Genomic DNA, 17,951 nt, shown 5'->3' with positions numbered 1-17,951 from the left:
TCTTTTCTTCGAAGGCCAACTTATTGGCAGCAACTTGATTTTTTAACGAAGATATTCTATCGTCCAGGGCAGACATCTCAGAAGTGACTTTAGAGATTTCCGAAGAGATGTTAGCAGAAACTTTACTTTCCAGGGACGAAATCTCGTTAGAAACTTTGTTTTCTAATGACGCGATGTCACCAGAAACTTTGGCTACATCAGAAGAAACTTTCGAAATATCGTCAGAAACTTTGTACTCTAATGATGCGATGTCACCAGAAACTTTGTTCTCTAATGATGCGATGTCACCGGAAACTTTGTTCTCTAATGATGCGATGTCACCAGAAACTTTCGAAATAGACGAGAGGACAGCATCTTCAAATATATAAGTCTCTGGATCTAGTCCTTCTTCTAGCAAAGCGTTCTTTAGTCGTTGGACTAACTCAGCCTTTTTTCCGGTAGAAGCAAATTCTCTGTCTTCGAGATGTCTTCTTAAATTAGTCACTGTCAGCTCATAAATCGTCGTCATTTTCACAATTTACAAATATTCAGTTATTTATTATGTAATATATATGTTATGTAATTTATTTTCGCAATTTATCTTAAGTATTCCACTATTCTGACACCATTTGTTGGGATATTTATTTAACTGTTGTCTTTATTCAATTTATAATGTCTTTATTAAAAGGTTCTTATTTTAATCTATTAAAAAGCACGATAACTTATATTAATTTATTTAACTACTCAATAATACATAATTTATTTTATACGAACGCTACAATTAAAATCGCGGGCGCGAGTCTTCAGATTTAACTGACCCCTTCAATGAAAAATCCATTATTATATATGAAAACACAACTGGCCTAGAATTCAGGAGGATCCTCTGATTTAGACTAGAAGGTCAACCCGGGTCATCGTTTCGACATTTTCTTTCAGGTAAATTTTCTGCCAGCCGCTAGAATTATCTGGTACAATCTACAACATAACAGAATTAGTCATAATATATTGACGGTTATTTTAGGTCAGGATATTTATCGTAACAGTAGCAATGTCATGAAAATGTGTAAATATAATAAAATAGGAACATAGAAATGTAACAAAATTGAAGATTGGCTAACAGGCTATGTTGAAGAATGACTACTTAATAGTTAAGGAAGGATTCGGCCAATTTGCATGTCCTTCAGAGACAGTTAAATAAGAATAAATGTGGAAAATACATAAAAATGTATAAATTAATAAAAATATGAATAATGAAATAAGGAAGTTGCTCTAATCATAGTATGAGCGGCAGAAAAATATCAACAGATACTTCTCAAATTATATTATACTGCTGTAAGGGTTGTTCAATTGTTGAAAGCAAACAAAGGTACTAATAAAACATCTAGTATGCACAACCCAATTTAATCACTACTTAACTTTAACAATATTTATACAGCCAAACTAGTTTAATAATAGTAATGAAATCTTAAATTTATATACATACAACGCCAAACTTCCCCGTAATAATGAATCCCTGGCTTTAAATTGTAATGATTACACAAACGAAAAGAGTAAAAAAACTAACGATGAACAAATAGTTAAGTAACGTTTTAGTAAGTTTTAGTAACTAGAAAGAGTATTTCTGTAACTTTGGCGTTGGATCTAAGAAATATCAGCAAGTAAAATGGAGATCCTACTTTAACTGTTAAAAGTCTTTAAAGTTAAAATAATTATGACACTATTGTAATAATTATAAGAAATAATATAATAAAAAATCGGTTGCCTGTAAAGTCGGTTTTACGAGCGAAGATTTTACGTGACAACGTCGTTTTCTCCGTAGAATATTTATTGATATGAATATTATTAAATTGCACAATAGGAACAAGGAATTGAATGACATTAATAATTTACTTAACACTATCAACATTTGTCAATAGTATGACATAACCTATAAACTCAGTTTCTCAACTTTTGTCTTAATCTAACAATTAATCAATCAATCATAGTTTACGATAATGAAATATTAGTGTACAATTATTTACCTTTATTGTTGTAGTTGTTGTAAATGACGAATCTAAGCACTCCACATTTTCACTACAGACACAGCTGACGATACTTTAACCACACGTGTGAACTTGTATTATGACGCTTTCTCGGTTTTCCAACGCCAAGAACGCTCGAGAAAGACAGAGACACAAGCACGCACCGATTCAACGCGCCTAATTCTCTAGTGCTGTGCGCGCAGCGGACCGATCATGTTTGAGTGGGAGAGAGACGCAAGGCATTCGCCGGTCCGGCGGGCCTCTCTCTCGTTCGGTGACTCATCGTAACAGACGTGAGCGGGCGTTACACTTTTTCATGAGTGACTCCGAGCCACAACCTAATTTAAGACGTTGTCACATCAAAAACAAAACAAAAAAATATTTGTGAGAAAGAATTCTGAATTGAAGCAGTTGACTGGTTTGCCCGATATAGACACCTTTACAGTTAATACATGGTATCTCGTAAACAATATGTGATTTTTTGAGTTTTGGAGTTGTGTTTTTAATTAAGAGAAATATTTATTTAAAAGGTTATTGCCTTGCTGCCTTTGTGAGCCACTGTTATGTTATGTTTGGCTAAAAAAATTTTTAGTTTTTCGGATAAACCTTTTATATATGGAAGAGTTGTATACGTAGTCTTGATAAGTTTATTGTTATTTGTATTTTTGTAAAATTTATTAAGTTTTGATTTGCAAATAGTTTCGGTTAGATGTTCGAGATATGCATTATTTTTGCTTTTTTTTTATTGCAATTGGTCGGTATTTTGGATCTGTTAGTTTTATAGATTTATTAGCAAGGCTTATAATTACAGACTTTTTATGGGAGAATGGATGATGAGATTTGTAGTCGAGATATCGGGAGACTAATCGGGAGACTATGTTTCTTTTGTAAACTACATGGTTATATATATATATATATATATATATATATATATATATATATATATATTTAATTTGATATTATCTATTTAGATTCAGACGTGAAAAGCCTGATGATAAATATCATATCAACATTATAAACGAAAAAAAGAAGGTCTGTGCTTCCTCCGTAGGAAGGCAACCTGCTGGAACACAAAACGTAACGCTGGGAGACAAGTGCCGTTTGGGGAACATTATACATGAATTCATGCACGTAATTGGTTTTTGGCATGAACAAAGCAGAAAGGATAGAGACCAACACGTTAACATTATACACGATAATATATTAGAAGGCAAGTATTAATTTTTAATTACAAATATTTTTATTTATATATTATATATTCATATATACATATATATATATATATATATATATATATATATATATATATATATATATATATATATATATATATATATATATATATATACAGTAAGCCGCATGCTTGTAGACACACGGGCAGATTGAGCTGGTACAGTCCTGAGCCCTTCCCCTTGTTGCACTGTTACGCAGAGAAGTAAATAGTTCATAAAAGTAAATAAACAAAAACCGGTTTTGTTAGTTTAATTGACCATTAGGCTCACTGTACTGCCCTCATAAGCTAAAAAGCCCTATCTCCAAAGAACAAAATTTTCAGGAGACAAGGAAAACCAATTTTTTCTCCAGCATCACAATTTTGATATTTTTAAATGAATTTAATGTGTAAATGGTTTTGTTTCAATGTTCAAATTATGTTTTTAACGCTAACATAAGAATATTTAAATTTTTTAGGAGAAAAGTGGATTTAGGGCTTTTTATTTTAAAGTTGGATGCTGACATATCAGATTCTAAGAAGCTCTAACTCCCTCGTATAGGCAGTTAAAGCTAAATTAACTAATTTTATACATACTAAACATAAGAGGTTTATTACAAATACAACTTATGTTTTTAAGAACTGTGTAATATCTAAAAATGAATAAAAAATTTGAAGTTATGAAATAATTTAAAACTAAATAACATAAGGGAAAAATTGGTTTTGTGACTCATTCAGCGTCAGTCAGTGTTTAATAAATCTGGCTCCTCTGACTCTTGAATTGTTAACCAAAATCCAGGGCAATTAGATGGAATAAGAGGGTACAATTGTTCAACTATTTCTTTTTTCTTAGCTTTATTAAATCCTTCACTCCTTTAGTTTTCTCAGGCATCGGAAAGTTCTTAATATATTTAGCTTGTAAGAAATTTAGTACTTTGGTATTAGATTCTTGGTAGTCAGTGGATTATAGTAGATTTGTATTGCCTCGCTTAGCTATTACTTTTACAATGTCTGTAAGATACGGAACGCTATCGTTGCCACAATGCTTAAGTTTTGGCTTTAAAGTGTAGTCTTTCCAATCGAAAAGATCCTCACCACTAAGCTCCTCTGTTTCCACTTTCCCTAAGTTTGCTTCCTGAACACACTTAACAAAATCTTAGTAATCGTACACTTTTCCACTATGCTTCATAGCTAATTCTACCTGATGATGAAAGGAGTTAGCAGCCATAAAAGTGTGACCTGGTTCGAAATAAAAAATATTAATGGCGTCGACAGAAATCTCCGGACAATAATTGACAATATACACCAAAAAAGTAAAGAAAGTCCAGTTTTTATTTTGTGCTGAGCAATTGTCGAGCCATATACAAATATGTTTTACATCTCTGAAATGGTAAAAAAACTAGTAAAAGGCATTTAGGATGTCTTCCCTTTTTCTTCCACTTACTGCCTCATGCCACAATAGCGCGAGAGGTTTGGTCTTACGTTAAGTACCAATAGGTACAAAACTTTTATTAAATACTACCATTCTTCGAGTAAACACGACTTCTTTAAAGGAATCCATGCGTGGCAACATAATGACTTTTTTAAGAACAGCACAAAAGAACATGGTGTCATTGGAAGACTGTAGTTTTGTATGCTCTTTATATAATTGTCTTAATTCTGTAGCTTTTGCAATATGGCTCTTCCAACGGACGCAAACCAAACAATCTGATGATAAGTTTCCCTAACTGTGGTCTTTATTATGTTCTTTAAACTTGAAGCACATGCCACATTCTTCATGACCGAGTTTCGTGAATGATATATTGAGTTCATTAGCAACTTTTCTGTATAAATCATAAGAACAGTCACAAAAGTTTTCACTTTGTCCAAAGTCATCATACATCTTTTGAATGGTCACATCATTTGGGAGATATCGGCGATTTGGTGCATGTTCTCTTCTGTAATGAGCAATACTTGAGTTGTAACTCTCTATATGATTTCGAATGACACTTCTGTCCATTTTCGTATAATTAGAATGCTTTCCCCTTTTGTCGGTCACACCTGACGCCGTACCTGTGACATTTATCACCACAAGGATCGCGCGTGGGATGATCTTCTTTCTACTTCTTTATTCTGTTTCGTACTTTTTCTTTTAAAGTTGTACTTGTTTTCTTCTAAATCTAACTACTGTTCTTTTTCTTGAGGTTTTTCATTATGATTTACACTATTGTTTGCAGTTTCTATTTCTCTTTGTACTCGATCATTTTGATCTTGAAAATTTTGGTTTAAATTTGATGAATTAAAAACTTCTAATGTCGTGTCAATGCACTGTTTTTGTGCTTCGAATTGTCTATTTTCTGTTAGTATTTCTTCTTGTATAACCGTGTTATTTAAAGTTTCTACTTCACTGCGGACTGGAACATTTTGAGATGGAGTAAATACCTGAAGTGTTGTGTAAATTAACGTATTTTCTTTTTCCTCGTTACATTTTGAAGAATTCTGTTCTGGATTATTTAAATGTTTCGCAGGTTGCAGAAAATTTAAGGAGTCCATATCTTCTTCAATCACTGGATAAGCAGGTATTATTTCGGTTTCAAATTGAGCCTCTATAGTTAAGGAAGTTGCACTATCATCTGCCATTGGTTGCGGATCCTTTTTTAAGTTGGATTCAGTTTTATTGTTTTAATCTTAATGTTTAAAATTAAAAACAAACTGCTTGTGTGGCATAAATAAAAGGCAGTTCTTAACTTCTATTTCATTTTAATTTAACCCAAGCATGTTGTAGCAAATATTATTTATGTTTGAGAACCACTGAGAGAAGGAAGTCAGGAAGAGTCGTTAGTGGGCATTAGTACTTAAGCTACCCTCAACACAAAAGATGGATTAGGCTAAGTAGTAAGAAGTGACGTTTATTTTAATACAAGTTTGCAAAGAAGTATGGCATCGATGTTGTGAATTTACCCTGTACAGACTAGTCACATTGAGACAATCTATAGTAGACACACGGGTACCTCATCGCCAGACATATTTGATGTACTGGGCTAATCCGGCCTGTTCTCACATGTGACTTTCAGCCGTCGCTCACAGATGGCGGCGCATGGTGTTTAATTTGTGACTGATTTCTGCTAAGAAGGACGTGGGAAGCGAAAATATTTAAAATTGTTTTTCGATACAATTTTTTTTGTATTATTCATTGTATATTTGTTGAATTAGGTTTTTAATTTGAAAGAATTTCGTTGTTTTTGTTGCAAGAAATAAACACATCAGAAAGCTTATTTTCATATTCTTTTGATAAATTACCGTAAAACGGGGTGAATAGAAACAGTGGGGTGAATAGAAACAAAACTTTATTTATATTATGCAATTTATTTCGTACATAACTATGGATAAATAGTGGCAACCATTATTTTTTTATGTTGCTACACTTTAGGCTAAAAGGAAAATAATGTTTTGTTTGGTTGGCAGCACTGGTTCCCGTTTGTTTGTCTTGTTGACATTTACCACGCGATTCTTGTGTTTTTTTTTATCCACTTAGAACTTTCCAGGTAAGTCAGAATACGTAGTGTTCTTAAAAGTAAATAGCTGCACAAAACATAGTTTAATTATTCATACAAAAGATTACGGCTTACTTTAAGCTTTAACTTTAACGATACTATTTCAAAAACCATTTATATTTTTTAGGTTATGTTTTCAGAATTTATGGGGTAAATAGAAACGCATAATTTTTACTGGTTCTATTCACCCCACAAGAAAATTGTAATACTAAATCACATTTATACTAGATAAAATACATATTGTGTGTTATATATTTATGTTAGACACTTAAATGGCATAGCTGTTTTGTTTCAGGGCCCTGTAAAATGCCAAGAAAGTACAAACCGGTGGTTGGAGGGGGCTACAAAAAGCACTATCCAAAAATAATCGAAAATGCATTTTCTGACTTACAGAAGGGACTAAACCTTCGGAAGTCTGCTGAGAAACATGGTTTGCATTTTAGTATTATATATCGGCACTTGAAAAGAGGCCTCAATGTAAAGAAACATGGTGGTCAGACAGCTTTATCTTTCGAAGAAGAACAACTGTTTGTTGAAAGGCTAAAGATATGTGGCGAATGGGGCTATCCTATTGACACTTCAACTCTACGACTCCTTATAAAAGATTTCTTATACCGAAGAGGGAAAGAAGTTAAGAGGTTTAAAGATAACCTTCCTGGCCGTGACGAACTGACAAATGAATTAAAGGATGTGCCCTTATCTAATATTGTTAACTATGATGAGCCGAACCTAAGTGATGACCCTGGTAAACGAAAGGTCATTACACGTAGAGGGACAAAATATCCAGAAAGGATCATAAACTCATTAAAGGCATCTACGTCTGTGATGTTGCTCTGTTGCTCTTCCATACCTGAAAAAACAAACGGGTCGAAAATTTCTGATTGGGGACAATTTGTCTTCCCATTTATCAGTTAAATCTGTGAAGTTGTGTAAAGACAATGCTATCAATTTTATTTTTCTCCCAGCTAACTCCACCCATCTGACACAACCTCTGGACGTGGCATTTTTTCGGCCATTGAAAGCAACATGGCGACAGATTCTCGAAGAGTGGAAAAAGGGCCCAGGAAGAGCGGAAGCAACTGTTTCTAAGGATAAATTTCCAATGTCATTGAAAAAGTTGTGTGATTCATTTAAGAAAGAAAATGTGATCGCCGGTTTTAAGAAGTGCGGTATAGCGCCTCTAAATAGGAACAAACTGCTGTGTATGCTTCCACAAATTATTGATGAAGAGGAAAACCAAAATCCCAAAAACATTCAGAAGAACCACGAAGCTGTTGACAATAGTTTCAAAGAGCTCCTTCATAGTCTTAGAGAAGATCAGACTCCTAAGATAAGGAAAAAGAGAACCAAAGTTAATGTGAAACCCGGCAAAAGTATCAGTGTTGAGGACTTTGTCGACGGCGATGAGAACATAAATCCCCAAACTTCACTTGCTAGTGACCAAAACCCATGTTCCTCCAAACAGGTTCAGCCAAATAAAAGCCGAAAGCGTGTGGAGTTATCATCAGAAGATGAAGATGACTTGTCAGTGCAGGATACTGACTCTTCAGATGCCCCTGATCTAGATGAAAGTACTGACAAGGCCTCAGGCGAAAACCTCGTCATCAATGAAGATGACTACATGTTAGTCAAAGTTTATGGTAAAAAAAAACATCTTTTAGATGTTATATAATGCAAAGTTGCTTTTCTTGAAGATGACGGTTTCGTTGGAATATTTTTGAAAAGAGTGCAACAAACTAATAAGTTTACCATAACTGAAGAAGAATCACTTGTATCCAGAAACGACGTCATCCTAAAACTATACTCCCCAGTATTTTCCTCAAGTACGCGATTTAAAGACATGATATTTTTCGAAGATGATCTGTCTAATTTCACAATTTATTAATCATTATTTAATCTTATTATTTGTTTACTTACAGTTATGTAATTTCTTTTGTTTGTATAGCTACCTACTTAAATAAATCATTATGTTGAGGTATTTATCCATTTATAAATTAAAAATACCATATTTAACTGCTTGTATTCACCCCCAATTCCTTTCAATAGAAACAAACATAAAATTAAAGTACTGTTTCTATTCACCCCCCTTTGAGGGGTGAATAGAAACACCATGTTTTAATTTTTTTTCTTTAAAACAAAATAAATTTAAAAAATTTAAATACTATAAACAAATAGGTCTAAATAGAAACCTGTGTTTGGACAAAAAATTGTGTATATAGAACAACTACAAATATAAAAAATTTTAAACCAAAGTTGAAAATTGTTTCTATTCACCCCGTTTTACGGTACTTATTGTAATGTACTAGAAAATAATAATATACCACCCCGAAAATATGTTTTGTTTAATAAAATAATATAAAGTAGGACACATATTTTACAATGCAAACTTTTGAATTATAATACAAATACAAATAATCGACCTACACTGCCCTCATAAGCTAAAAGGCCCTAACTCCAACTTTTTGTAAATGTCTTTTATATGCATTAATGAATCGGCGTATAAAAATACACCTATAAATGTCATTAGAAAGCCTTAATTAAATCCATCAAAATGACGAGTTATTGTGAAATATATATTGGCCCTAAATCAAGTTTGGTGTCATTTTTGTTACAAGAAAGCCCTATGTAGCGAAAAAGAACTAAAAGTACCCCAAATCCACAAAAATTTGTATCTAGGGTCTTTTTTCTTTAAATTACGCCTATGCATACGGAATTAAGGCCGTCTACTGTGAAATACCGCGGAATAGTTTTTGGAGTTAGGGTATTCTTTCATTAAATGTTATGGCATGACTGGCTGTTTTGACGTGGCTTTTGCAAGTTTCATTGTCATTAATTGTTTGACGCTGACAAGTACTACTTCTTTCGTTTGTGGATTTAATTGTGTTTAGTTGTAATTTTAAGATCCCGTTTTCCCAAGAAGATATAATATCCATTTTGTTTTCCACATCATTTAATCAGGTAAGTTTATTCATATTATGTATTTAAAGATATTCAGTTATCAGTAAATTTGTACCTACGTTAACCTCAAAATGTAATAGTCTAGGTTCTTGAATCTAATTTTTATTGACCAATTTCGACACAGTTTAAAAGTTGCTTGCTCAAAAATTGAAAACATAATATATATAGTAAAAACAGAAGATGAAACTTCTAAAATTACAGTTAAAAAAAAATGGGAAAAACTAACTTTATAAAAAAAATTTATTAAATGAACATCACACAAACACTAAAATATTTTAACAGAAATTAAAATTGCGTTTCTATTTCTTACTTTAAAAAATTTAATAGTATTAGATTATCTTCCTGTCAGTTTGGATTAAGAATTTTAAAGAATTTGTTTATCTTTTGTATATTCTTTATGTTTAGTTTTTGTATTAGTAACAGTAGTAGCAGTAGTGGGCGGATCAATAAGAATTTTGACACTTTAAAGAGTTGTAGCAATGATACCTAGACGTAATTTATCAAGAGGAGCTTTAATGCTATCGATGTTGTCTGAACAAAATCAACAACTCAATGATAGTCTCAATAAGACTGAATCCAGCTTAAAAAAGGATCCGCAAGCAATGGCAGATGATAGTGCAACTTCCTTAACTATAGAGGCTCAATTTGAAACCGAAATAATACCTGCTTCTCCAGTGATTGAAGGCGATATGGACTCCTTAAATTTTCTGCAACCTGCGAAACATTTAAATAATCCAGAACAGAATTCTTCAAAATGTAACGAGGAAAAAGAAAATACGTTAATTTACACAACACTTCAGGTATTCACTCCATCTCAAAATGTTCCAGTCCGCAGTGAAGTAGAAACTTTAAATAACACGGTTATACAAGAAGAAATACTAACAGAAAATAGACAATTCGAAGCACAACAACAGTTCATTGACACAACATTAGAAGTTTTTAATTCATCAAATATAAACAAAAAATTTCAAGACGGAAATGATCCAGTACAAAGAGAAATAGAAACTGCAAACAATAGTGTAAATCATAATGAAAAACCTCAAGAAAAAGAACAGTAGTTAGATTTAGAACAAGAACCAGATAGAGAAAATAAAGAACTTGGTATTACATAAAGTGGAACTAAAAGGATACGGAAGAAAACAAGTACAACTTTAAAAGAAAAAGTACGAAACAGAATAAAGAAGTAGAAAGAAGATCATCCCACGCGCTATCTTTGTGGTGATAAATGTCACGGGTACGGCGTCAGGTGTAACCGGCAAAAGGGGAAAGCATTCTAATTATACGAAAATGGACAGAAGTGTCATTCGAAATCATATAGAGAATTACAACCCAAGTATTGCTCATTACAGCAGAGAACATGCACCAAATCGCCGATATCTCCCAAATGATGTGACCATTCAAAGGATGTTTGATGACTTTAGACGAACTGAAAACTTTTGTGACTGTTCTTACGATTTATACAGAAAAGTTGTTAATGAACTCAATATATCATTCACGAAACTCAATCATGAAGAATGTGGCATGTGCTTCAAGTTTAAAGAACATAATAAAGACCACAGTCAGGACAACTTATCATCAGATTGTTTGGTTTACGTCCGTTGGAAGAGCCATATTGTAAAAGCTACAGAATCAAGACAATTATATAAAGAGGGCCGGGTTCGAATCCCGGCACCGACAAAATTTTCAATTTCTAATTTAACTGAGCTACCACCGTGCTTCGGAGGGCACGTAAAGCCGTCGGTCCCGGCTACGAAAGTAGTCGTTAAGTCATGTTAGGGGCGCTTGCGCGACCTGAAAACCCAAACACTAGACTTTAGCCAGAAGGTTACACGAACTTTACTTTTTTTACTATTAAAAACCAATAATGTATAGTATTATGTAAAATTATTAGCAAACGATATTTGTAAATTACATAAAATTGTACGTGAGGACTTGTTGAGAACTCCTGGTTTATTCCATTTATTTTAAAAGATAGACAATAGAGAACGCCATCGCTCACTGGATAAAACTGGCAACGTCTTGGCGAAATTTCCATAAGGTTAGCATTGCATATCCTACTATCTACAGATTAGTCATTTTAAGACGATGTATAGCGTTGCGCGTACTGTATATATATATATATATATATATATATATATATATATATATATATATATATATATATATATATATATATATATATATATATAGTGAGGTACAAAATTCTGGAAACGCCTAATTATCTCTTAATTGGATGGTCCAAATTGTACAAAAACCGGGATACGCCTATTTTATAATATGAGGATTTCAAATTTGATGCTAGTGTAATAATAAATTAATAATGTTATGATGAGGTGCCTTTTAGGCTTTGTTAAATGAATGCATTTTAAATTCACTGTATTATTTGATTTATTGTGTTTATACTTACGGATACTAACTGGGCACAAATGTAAACAATAACAGCTTATTGACTAGCGTGATTCACAGCTTCCAATATACCATAATACTACAATGATTCTGCTTCTACACTGTATCATACGTATTAATATGCAAAAACTCCTGACCACCCAATATTAGCTTATGTTTATATTTATGTACAGCGGCCACTTTCGAGGGTCAACAATATTTTTAACCCAGGTTATCAACGTTTTTTGTGTGTAATATTTAAGGCTGAATTACCTTCATACACTTGCAATGTTGCCAGATTAACCATTTTTCTGATATCATTAGTCATTATGGTTTTTTATATACAGCATTCTGTACATTGTATTATTGGAATCCTCACTTAAATACCAGTTTAACTATATATAACACCTGGTGTTTTATCTAGTCACAAAGGTCTTAAATAAATAAAACTTCTCAGTAACAAACAGATTTAAAGTAATTTAGTATATATAGAATGCTGTAATTTTTACATTAATTAAAAAATTTACAATAGCTTGTCGTTTATTCAAAGTTTTGGATAATAAATTGTAGTAATAACTAAAGCTGACATTATGTTTTGTCTGTTTTTAAAATGGGCTACATCTTATAGTGAAATTTTTCAATTTGTTCAACGATTCTTTCCCAAACTACTCTTCTGTCGATACATTCTTACGCGGAACTGCAAAAATAAATGATGTAGGTTATTCTTTAGTCTTGCATGTATTACATAGGAATTCATTTAAACCCTACAAAATCCAGTTGTTGCAAGAATTAAATGAAGATGACTACGATCGAAGATTACAGTTTAGTAAGGTAATAATGAATAAAATTGTATTTGATGAGAACTTCGTAAACAAAATATGTTTTTCTGACAAAATAATATTTACACTGAATGGGAATATAAATGTCAAAAATTTAAGGTACTGGAGTGAGATAAATCCACACTGGATACGTGAAAAGCATACTCAAAGAGCACAGAAACTAAATATATGGTCGGGTATAGTGGGTACTTAGTTAATTAACCCGTTTTTTAAACAAGAAAATTTAACAAGCGACAATGAAATGCTACTTGGAAATGAAATTGTACCGGCCCTGCAAAAAAAGTTCGGAGCTAATTTTAATGAAATATGGTTTCAGCAAGATGCATCTCCGGCTCATTAGGTAATATACCTGCCTCCTTGTTTACCCGATTTGAATCCTAAAGATTATTTTTATTGAAGATACTTAAAAAGTAGAATATATAAAACTAAACCAGTAAGTGTTGCAGGGTTAAGTCAAAGAATTATCTCGATAAATCCGTATTAATTTCTAGAGAGACATGAAGAAATGTAATAGACGCATTCTATCATCGTTTAGGATACCGTCAAATTAACGACGAAAGATATTTTGAACACTTGATTACGTAGATATTAATTCAGCAATGTAAGAAACTTTTAATCGTTCAAATTTAGTTGTACATAGTTTGCATCAAAAAATTTATTGATACAATCAGGCGTCTCTAGGATTTTTTTTATTTTATCTTTTTATAATGTTCCTGGCTACATAAAATCGAAAGTATCGTATACGGTTGAACTGGTAATAAGGTGAAGATTTTAATAAAGGTAGTATATGTATATATATACATATATATATATATATATATATATATATATATAATATATATATAATATATATATATATATATATATATATAATATTTATATATATATATATATATATATATATATATATATATATATATATATATATATATATTGTAATGTATTTAAAATACCAAAGTAACTAATAATTTCAGATAAATGGTAAATCTGACAACATTGCAAGCATCAAATTTGAAATCTTTATATTGCAGAATAGAAGTATTCTGACTTTTGTATAATTTGGACTATCTATTTAGGAGATAATTAGGCGGTTCCAGACTTTTGCTCCACTCTTTATATATAAATTAGATTATTATATAAAATATATTTGAACTTTATATATTTAACTTTACTTATAGCTTGAACTTTGTAATTTTTGTGCACTACCAAATATTTTAGTTATTACAATAACCTAAAAAGCTAAAATAGAATGAAAAAGTTAAGCAGCCACTCTTGTTGATTTTCCCTATAATGTATGGATATATTTGTCCAGATTCGTATTCATTCTTTGCTTTGGTTTCATTAACAGGTTGGAATCTATTACTTTAACGTTACTTTTTAAGTATTTCCATAAAAATCAAGGGATGGTAAACCTGGTGACATGGAGACGATTTTGTTGATCCCCTTGATATACCCATCGATTTAGGATGACATATAAGTACTTTTTCACCAAGATAACGTATGGTGCAGGCCCAACATTTTGTTCTTGCTACAAATTACTTCTGTTATTTTTCGTAGTTAGTAAAATTATCAATCATGAAATAATAATAATTGTTCTTTAAAAATATAATTTAGCTGTTTAAGAAACATTTAAGTCAGTATCTACATACACATATACAGTAAGTAAATTCAAGCAACCCGAGGGTTGCTCCCTCTGCCGGCAAATGGCTAAATAAATATACTCTAAAAGATAATATATGTATTTCAAATGTACCCATTTAACTAAAAACCAAGCATTAAACCAATTAAAACAACCATAGACAATTATAGAGCCCTCAACTTATCGAACAATTATTTTGGAAGCTGCTAAAAACATAAAGTAATTCAAAATCAAATAATATATTGTGAATTAATTATAGATTTTTTTGTTTTAAAGTAGATTATAATGCCTATATTACAATAGTGCTAGTGTAGGTAGTAATTGTGAAGAATATTATGCAAAAAATATAATGTTAACAAAATGTGATATTTTGAAATTGTCACGTGATACTTTAAAACTTGAAAGCATGGACATTAAAGCAAGTGCATCTGAATAATTTGACCGTCTTTGAATTTTGTTGTAAGAATTCTACGAACATCATGGACTCAAAGAATGTCAAGCGCAGAAGTTACTAGAAGAACAGGAAATGAAGCTGAAATAATATTGACTATCAAAAGAAGAACACTTGAGTACTTAGCCCATGTTATGAGAAAGCAAAGATATTCATTATTGCAGCTTATTATGCAAGGCAAAATTCGCGGAAAGCGAAATGTGGGAAGACGAAGAATATCGTGGCTTAAGAACTTGAGGGAATGGTTAGAATGTTGTAGTGCAGAACTATTTAGAGCGGTAGTCAACAGGGTCCGCATAGCCATGATGAGTTTCAACCTTCGACAGAGATGGAACTTATAGAAGAAAAAGACTTAAAAACAAAATAAATGTGGTAAGTGATACCAAGCTAGAAGTCTTAGATGATTTAGTAGTAATAATATATATATATATATATATATATATATATATATATATATATATATATATATATATATATATATATATATATTGTCATACTTTTTCTTTCCCAACCAAAGAAAAATAAATAAAATATCCATCGGAATAAAATTTTAAGAAATCATTATAAACAAAAATGTATATATTAATTTAAGATAAGATTTAGTGTAGATAAGAATAGAAATTTGTTTGGCAAACGACCTGTTTCCGTTGCAAACAAAATTATCAAAAAACCTTTGTTTAGAATTAGAAGACATTTTACCTGCAAGTTAATAATCTTTTCATTGTTTGTATAGTCGAGTATTAAATGACCATATTTTAATCTTTTGAAATATGTATAAATGATGTATTGAAAAAAAAACCAATTTTAAAGTAAGCTATTTAGTTTTCTCTGAAACCGAAATTAGGCTTTTCCAAAATCATGATAAACACAATTTAAGCTTTTTGATTGGACGGTCGTTTTTAAAATGGGAATTTGGTGAGTCGATCATGAGAGAGGAGAAGTTAGTCATATTTTGGTCATCGAAAGGAAACAGTCGTGTGTCTCAAGATAGGGTGTGGTTCGTGAGTTTGGATACCGGCGTAACGAAAAGAAGTGAATAGTTTGAAGAAGGAGATAACAAGTAGATTAAAAGAGGTCCTTGTATCTACCGTGGGAATTTTATAAAGTATATGTGAAAGTATTCTTACGGCATCAAGTTGACAAAAGGAGGTCCTGGTGTCATAAATAAGTAGCGGAGTTTGGAGAAGTGAATCAGGTGTTTTTTGTGTAGTCTGAAGGAGGTTTGCAGAGACGTAAAGAAGGAGCCGAGGTGCCAAAGAGGGGAGATCACATCTTTGAGGAGACTGGACTTTTCTGGGTATGTTCCAACATACAACTCAAGAAGAAAATAAACTGTAAGTGTTTGTACAATTGAATTTTATATCTGTGAAGGATCGTTTCGACATCATGGTCATTAGCATTCAAATTTAAGAATTGAGGTTTTGTTAGGCTAATCAAAAGTTTAAAGTTTTGTGGTTTGTTTTTTTTAAGTAAAGAAAATTTTAAGTAAAATTGGTTTTTCACGAAATATAAATGTATGTAGCTTTATAATCTTAGTATCATAATAATTTGATTTATTTTCTTGTATGCTGATTGATAAGATAACGACAAAATTTAATAATTGTTTTATTCGTTCATATAAAATAAAGAAACGTAAATCTTTGTAATATAATATATTTGTATTATTATCCTTTCTTCTCTCCCGATAAAAGACAACTAGAAAATCTTTTGAATCCATCGAACACAGGTAATATAAGAATTATTTTACTTTTGATAACAGATAAGCTATAATTTTTTTATTGGCTCAATAAACTAAGTTTGAACTCAAAATAAACAATCATAACAATATATATATATATATATATATATATATATATATATATATATATATATATATATATATATATATATATATATATATATAATATATATATGTATGTGCTATTAATAGTAAAAACAGGAACGATAGAGTCATTAGTTGACTATATTTTATATAGGTCATGGTTGTGTACTAGTTTAAATGGGGTCATGATTGAATACTTATGTATAACAGAGATTGTGGATTTTAAGTGCCCAATCAGCTATGAGAGTGTCCCTGTAATAGGTTTTAGTGAAAACCAAAGTAATGTTACTTATTTAATTTGGGAAGATAATATGTTAAAGAAAGTCATCCCTATTACACGCAAATGCAGTGCCAAATGTATGTAGCAGGTATAAGTTCGTGTGACTTATTTATATTTTCGCCTATTCCAAATGATACTGAGTTATTACTCAGCGCAATAACGTATTTTTAAAACAAGTAATAATTTTTGCTGGAAAATTTTACTTTAAGCAATTTTTGCTTACTCTTAAACAAAAAAGTGTATACTGATAAAAATATAGTAAATAAAATTTAAAAAAAATTATTTATCAATAATTGTTATTTTCAAAGCTCACAGGAAAACTTAATAATTATTGTTTTTTTGTCCCTGTATTTTTACAATGTACAACGTAAAAACTCCTTTAATATTAGAGACATGATTATTTGGATAAGTAAGTGCTACTTGCTACACTGTTTTAAATTGTTTACCATCCATTTGACAGTAAGGATATGGCCGCATTGGGTGCTACTACTTACCTTCTATCCCCCTATGATAAACACATAGAAAACGTTGTTACATGTCTAGGCGCCAAGTCATCGCAATGGTCAAGCCCATGGTACAAAGAATAGCAGTTATGATATTGTGCAGGCCACTCCCCTACTGTCGACGTAGTAATGAGAGTTGCCGCCATTGTAATACATCTGTTTATAATGGGAATTTTATCAATGTTTTAACTTTTGACGTCTTTAATAAGCTTGTAGAAGATTTTATAGTGTTTTTGTGAGAGTTAAGTTGATTTGTAGACTTTTTAGTAAAAAAGAATTATTATTAAGAATATTTTCAACTCTCTATACGAGTTTTTTGAGTGATAGTGGC

General features: G+C 31.4%; 1 protein-coding gene across 1 annotated transcript in view; it reads left to right on the top strand.

Moving 5' to 3' along the window:
- The window catches only part of LOC140433315 (zinc metalloproteinase nas-6-like), a 50,921-nt gene that overhangs the window by 17,608 nt on the left and 15,362 nt on the right, over positions 1–17,951 (top strand). Inside the window, exon 2 of the mRNA XM_072521345.1 lies at positions 2,972–3,210. Coding sequence (XP_072377446.1) covers positions 2,972–3,210 — 239 coding nt within the window. The remainder of the gene's footprint in view (positions 1–2,971; positions 3,211–17,951) is intronic.

The sequence above is a fragment of the Diabrotica undecimpunctata genome, chromosome 2 (assembly GCF_040954645.1).
Source record: "Diabrotica undecimpunctata isolate CICGRU chromosome 2, icDiaUnde3, whole genome shotgun sequence".
NCBI classification, from domain to species: Eukaryota; Metazoa; Arthropoda; class Insecta; order Coleoptera; family Chrysomelidae; genus Diabrotica; species Diabrotica undecimpunctata.
The sequence above is the reverse complement of the archived record's forward strand: the minus strand, read 5'-3'. Positions and strand labels throughout refer to the sequence as shown.